The sequence below is a fragment of the Oryzias latipes genome, chromosome 9, assembly GCF_002234675.1.
Source record: "Oryzias latipes chromosome 9, ASM223467v1".
Taxonomy (NCBI): domain Eukaryota; kingdom Metazoa; phylum Chordata; class Actinopteri; order Beloniformes; family Adrianichthyidae; genus Oryzias; species Oryzias latipes.
The window spans coordinates 9,493,602-9,499,992 of NC_019867.2; the positions used below are offsets into that span (position 1 = coordinate 9,493,602).

The 6,391-nt window shown below is 39.4% G+C and overlaps 1 protein-coding gene across 5 annotated transcripts in view; it reads left to right on the forward strand.

Annotated features, from left to right (window-relative positions):
- pde4d (phosphodiesterase 4D) overlaps window positions 1-5,704 on the forward strand; it is a 180,918-nt gene extending 175,214 nt beyond the window's left edge. For all 5 annotated transcript variants that reach the window (XM_020705821.2, XM_011478989.3, XM_011478991.3 and 2 more), the window contains 4 exons: window positions 405-559; window positions 674-796; window positions 1,758-1,940; window positions 2,035-5,704. In XM_020705821.2, the coding sequence (XP_020561480.1) occupies window positions 405-559; window positions 674-796; window positions 1,758-1,940; window positions 2,035-2,541 (968 nt within the window). In that variant the 3' untranslated portion in view covers window positions 2,542-5,704. The remainder of the gene's footprint in view (window positions 1-404; window positions 560-673; window positions 797-1,757; window positions 1,941-2,034) is intronic.
- The last annotated feature ends 687 nt before the right edge of the window (window positions 5,705-6,391 follow it).

Here is a 6,391-nt window from a genome sequence, read left to right on the forward strand (position 1 = left end):
TCCCAATGAATTTTTTCCGATAAAAATATTCAGATTTGTCTATTTTTCATATAAACGTTTTCTGTCACTGGGTACAGAAATATCAAAGACATGAGTTTTAAAATCTAGAAGAATAAAAAGTTACATTTGCATCTTTGAAGTTAAGTTTTAAATCTGACCTACATGTCTCAGAATACTTTGTATTTCTAGCTAGACTCCAACTAACAGACTGTTTGTGAGCTGAAGAGCAACACAGTTTGTTTTGTGCTGCATCCTATTCTGAAGTGATTTTGTGAAAAAACATTTCTAATGCTAATCCTTACATAAGTAAAAACATTTTAGCCATGATTTACTCAGTGTTTTTCACCTTTTAAAGTTGGACCAATTAAACCTGAAAACCAATCCTTGTCTTAATTTCTGTGCAGATTCAGAGCTAGCCTTGATGTACAATGACTCGTCTGTGTTGGAGAACCACCATCTAGCAGTCGGTTTTAAGCTCCTACAAGAAGAGAACTGTGACATCTTCCAAAACTTGACCAAAAAACAACGACAATCGCTGCGAAAAATGGTCATTGACATTGTAAGTTGAAATATATCTTAAAAGAAAATTTTTTTTTCCCCTCTAGCAACACATAAATGTAACCACCCTCCTCTAACGGCACACTTGTAATTAGTCTGTTTTTGGTGGTTCAAGGTGTTAGCTACAGACATGTCCAAACACATGAACTTGCTGGCCGATCTGAAGACAATGGTGGAAACCAAGAAGGTAACCAGCTCGGGTGTGTTGCTGCTGGACAACTACTCAGACAGAATACAGGTGAGACTTGAACTGGTAAGCTAAAGTGCTTTCTTTTGTGACTACAGAGCACAGCCACTCAGAGCAATCCCTGGTTATGAGCAGAGGCTAAGAAAAATCTGCTCTTCACTATATTAGAAAGTTTAGTCTTATTGTAAAAAAAAGTATTAAACTTTGTCGGTAGGAAGTCAAAGAGAAGAGTTTTAGCTTTCCAAACAGCACTGACTACAATTACCCAATCATGTAAGCTCACAGGTTTGATCTTAGCCAGAGTGAAGTCATTCCACTTGGGCCACATTCAGGAGATTGATGAGAAATCCATTCCGATTCATCCAGCTGTAAATAAATGGATCCATGTACGTCTTCATTTTCTTTGTCCAAGTTGGCATGCAGCTCAACATTGTACAGCTGGATAGCTCCAATATTGCTCGCCATTTTTGTTGCACCAATATTGTAGGTTGGGGGCGTGATGGGCTGTAAGCTAGCGGGAGAGAGTGTAAACAGCTCTCAGTTGATGTCCCGCCAACAACCCAGAGACGAATTTCTAATCCTAGAAATCCTGTCCTAGAAAATGACAGGTTTTTTTACTTTGGATAAAAATGACAGTTATAATTAAAAGACCACTAGGAACAATTTAAAAAGCCTCAAAAGATTATCGGAGTAAGTATATAATTTTGAATACCTTAGCAGATAAACACTCCATTCACCAAAACAGTAATGGCAGTAATTGACAATATGGCTTGCTAGAAAATGTGACCATTGATCAGTGATTCTTGAAACCAGGATGTAAGTTATAAAGACAAACTTTTCCCTGTTAAGCTCTCTCCTTGTATTTTGATGAAATGATGTAAATAAGCCAAAATCCTGAGGTTAAGCTGCACAGCAAAAACTGTGCTGCTCTGGGATCCTATCATGGATCATCATTCACAGCATTCTCCTGCACCTTTCTTTATTTCACATTACATCTCTTTTCTATGTTTAGGTTCTCCAGAACATGGTGCACTGTGCAGACCTCAGCAACCCCACCAAGCCTCTGCAGCTTTACAGACAGTGGACAGATCGCATCATGGAGGAGTTTTTCAGTCAAGGTGACAGGGAAAGGGAGAGGGGAATGGAGATCAGCCCCATGTGTGACAAACACAATGCTTCAGTAGAAAAGAGCCAGGTAGGACGCACAAGCTCAAGCAAAAGTTCTGTTTACTCACACATGCAGTGGTTGGACACAGAATGACTGTAGTTTTTAACTTCTTGCTCCTCAGGTTGGATTTATAGACTATATCGCTCACCCTTTGTGGGAAACATGGGCTGATCTGGTTCATCCGGATGCACAGGATATCTTGGACACTTTGGAGGACAACAGAGAGTGGTACCAAAGCACCATTCCGCAGAGTCCCTCTCCAGCTTTGGACGAACCGGAGGATGGCTCTCGACCCCCAGGAGGGGACAAATTTCAGTTTGAGCTCACGCTGGAGGAGGACGGGGAGTCAGACACTGAGAAAGACAGCGGCAGCCAGCCGGAGGAAGAGGAGGAGGAGGAGGAGGAGGAAGAGGAGGAAAACAGCTGTACTGACTCTAAAACACTCTGCACACAGGACTCTGAATCAACAGAAATTCCTTTGGACGAACAGGTGGGAGAGGACGAGGATGATGAGGAGGAGGAGCACGAGGAAGTCCTAGAGGGGGAGACACCCTGCTCAAAAGCTTGCGTTGTAGAAGAGGAGGTGACAGAAGAGGTAGAGGAGGAGCAGAAATCCTCTGAATCATAGCAGTTATGGACATCTCCTGACTAACTGCTCTTCTTAGTAATGACAGATGATTATTTATAGAATATTTTTTTGACTTTTGTGAGATCTGTGTTTTATACATCTGTGTTTCCTGTTCCAAAGCGCAAGCTGCTCTCCACCTTGGCCCCGTCCCTTACAGCTTTGTCCAGACACCCACCGGTACTCCCAAGTTTTTTTGCACTCAGGAAAACTCCTTCTCATTCCCATCTCCACTGAAGTGGTGTGTCTTTATTTCACTTTGACACCTCCCCTTAAGGAACCCAAGTTAAAGGTGTGGACTCAGACTCCACAGGCTGCTCAGTGCTGCTTCTACTTTTTAGCATTTTTGCTTTGTCTCAGCTTCGCCTGAAAGTTAAATAGTGTCTTTTTTTTCTTCTTTTTTTTCAAGTGCCCAAAACTCAAAACAGGAAACTCCTGGTAAAAATGCCACACTCAAACAAATTAGGAAGCTCGTTCTGCTGGCATTGGTAGCTGCAGCACACAAGATAGCTCCTCAAGACACATTTCTGATGTGGAAGTCTTCCTTGTGAAAATCTGACTGACACAACGCTTAAACCTTGGCAGCCGCGTTGCTGCTCCAGACCTCAGTTTGATTTTTATATCTGTGTACAAATTAAGATATTTTCTAGACTTTACTTTTGCAGTCCAAGGCTTTCTTTTGTTAGTAAAGAGGATGGTGGGACTTTTTGCAAAGCAACAAGGAGAATTATGTCAAAGATATTAAATGTTTTTTCAGCTCAATTATAGATGTTCTGAGCTGTTTGCACCAATAGCATTTATATTACTACTCACATGCCACTATAGTCATATTTAGTTAGTCTTTTGTTAAAGGCATTTAAATAACCATTGTTTTGGTGAGAGTTTTACTGAGACAGAAGCAGAAACCTGAGGTCTTATGCTTCACTCTCTGACGTGGATGAAGCCTTTAATTTTTTATTATTGTTGCCTGCAGTTCTTTTGAACACATCCTGAGACAATGCAATGCTTTGTAGTTGAGACAAAAAGCACCTTTTTTTAAAGCTTGATTAGTGCTTGAAGTGTTTAGAAATAGTAATGGTGTTTCAAACTGCTGGAGTGAATTTTATACCAACATTTTAAAAGATCTTGCTTTATTTTTCTTTTCTATTTTTTTCTTGCTTGAATTTTGCCACTTATGAATTTGTTTTTTCTGCTTAAAAATGTTTGAATTTGCCGCCAACAACGTGAGAACTCCTGTTCCTGTCTTTGTTTATCGGACAAGACAATCAGCTCCATGAAATCTAGATCGGTCTATTCTTTACATAGATTTTTGAATGCACTAATTCATATTTCACTTCTTGAATATGTTTGAACTCGCCAAAAACGTTGATGCTTGAACGCCTGCTTGCATTGTTTTGCTTTACCTTGGCCAGGAATCTCCTTTTTTACGTCTTTTTTTGAATAACATTACAACCTTCGCTATTATTTATTATCATACTTATTATTATCATTATAAGTGTGGTTATTTTTGCAATATAAACGTGGTACAGTAAATATTTCACTGTAGCATAAACCACATGCTTGCCGGTTCTGATGGTAACAATTGGGGTGTACAGAAATAAAATCTTTTTTTTATTTTTAAGAAAATCGACAAATGAAAAAGAAAAAACAAAACTTTTAACACATCAGTTATTTTAAATATGTGGCATTTATTTCTCCATTTTCTCCTTTTATTTAAACTTTCATTTTGTGCCAATTTTGATTGTTTTTATTTTCCATCCTCACCCAATGACCTTACCTGTAATAGAGAATAATCTGGTTTTATTGCTGTTTACAAACATATATTTATTGTGCTGTATATAATATATAATTATTAATGTTATTACTATCATAATGCAGTTTGCTGTAAATGGTTGATTCTTATCATCCCTTTTGGTGATGGCGTGGCTGTATTATGTACCTCTTGTTGAGAGAATGTTTATTACACAGGAGCTTTGGTGTAAAAAAAAACAACTGATCCATTGACTTGTCGCTTATCCGAGATCTAGCTCAGAGAAGAAAGGGGGAAAAAGGCAAAATTTTTGTTTTAATTTAATTTTTTTAAGAAACTGTTCCTTGGCCCATGGGCTGTGCCTTAAAGTCATCATTTACTTTTAGCCTTTTCTTTTTGATTCTCTTTGCTGCATTAGTGAATCTCCTGGCTTTGTTTGACCTGATCTCTTGTTGAGAAAAGTTACCTTTTCATTCCCAAGGCCAAACAAAATAGGCTTTGTCACCACTGCTGCACTGTGGGTAAAACTGAGTCCCAGTGCGGAGGTTTAGGTCAACCACAAGCCATAGATTTACTAGATGAGTGATTGTGGCCTAAAAGTCTGAGAGTCACATTTGCTGCAGGGCCTGGTCCGAACCTCTCAATCTGCGCTTGTGCCCTGAAACACTGAAACACGTGCCACAACCTGTCAGATGTGGATGATAGAGTCGTCCACACCCTGATTGTGTCACAAACACTGAACGGGGCGCCGCAGCAGGGTGGGAGGCCAAGTCCTTGCGAAGCACAGAGGCTTTGACACACATCTGCATGTTCAGCCACTGCTGCATTAAATACGGCTGAAACACTGACGGTGTGCTGCTTTTCTATGCTTAGCCCACACTTTCACTCGCATTACTTGCAATACCCAAAAACCACTGACGTCATTCTGCCGGGACAGGAACAGGGGTTTAAATGTGTTTCTGTGCTGATAGAAAAGGGAGGGCCAAAGGGGTGTGTGTGGGGGTGGGGGTGCTGCGTCATTGTTCCGAAAACAGGGACTCTTATTTTGACACGCATACTGTAGATTTTGAACAGCCCTGGACCAATGGAAATAGTGGGATCTTTTCTCATTGTGCGTTCTATTTTTTTATGGTGTGACAGGAAAACACAAACTGTAACTTTTAAAAAACAAAACAAACTTAAAAAAAAAAAAAGAAAAGGTCTTCAGGACAATTATTTTTGGGGTTTTGTCTTTAAATTGCCAACCTGTCTGGACGATTCACAGGACAGTTCAAATGTTATTTTAACCAATTTCTTGTTAATCGCAGTCTATTGGATAGCACTGTAGATCATACAACTTTGTGTAGGAAAACAAAAACGATGAAAAAAGTTTTTATATGCAATGGATTAAATAAAAGCATGGGTTGATTCTGCCTACTTCCTGGTCTGTCGTTTTGTTTTTCAGAGTTGGATAAGGATGAAGTGATGAGGTGAGTTTTTGAATGGCCATAAAATAACTCAAAATCCTGCAGGCAGTTTGTGTGTTTGATGTCAGTCAAGCACATTAATAATAGTCTGTTTCTTTGTCATCAGAAGGTGAAATCTTTAAGTAAAAAGACCCTATTTCAACAAAAATTGTCTTAGTTTCTGTCTTGCAAGAATAATCTTATCAAAAAAGTTTTTCAACAGTAAAATAATCACAGTTTAAGGAAACATTTCTTAGTGACTAGAATTGATTTCTTACAATAAGAATTCTTGGCAAGACAGTTTTTCATACCCTATTGGCAGAACTTTTTGCTTATTTAAAGAAAATCTGCCAATGGTAAGAATTTTTAACTTATTTCTAAGGGGGCTGTTTTTGCAGCTCTGCCGGCAATGCTGGGACACAAAAACGATCCTCATTGACAATGAAAAGGTGGCTGTTTTTCAGTGTTCGAGGCACACTGTCCGGCATTTTTTCAATCCGACCTTGCTCAGACACCCCTGCTTTTCATGACTGTCAATGTCATGCTTCTGTAAAACCTGATGATGAGCTGAATCAGGTGTGCGTAAGCAGAGCAACATGGAAAACATGCAGGACAGTGTTCCCCAGGACCAGGGTTGGAAAACACTTTTAATGCATGA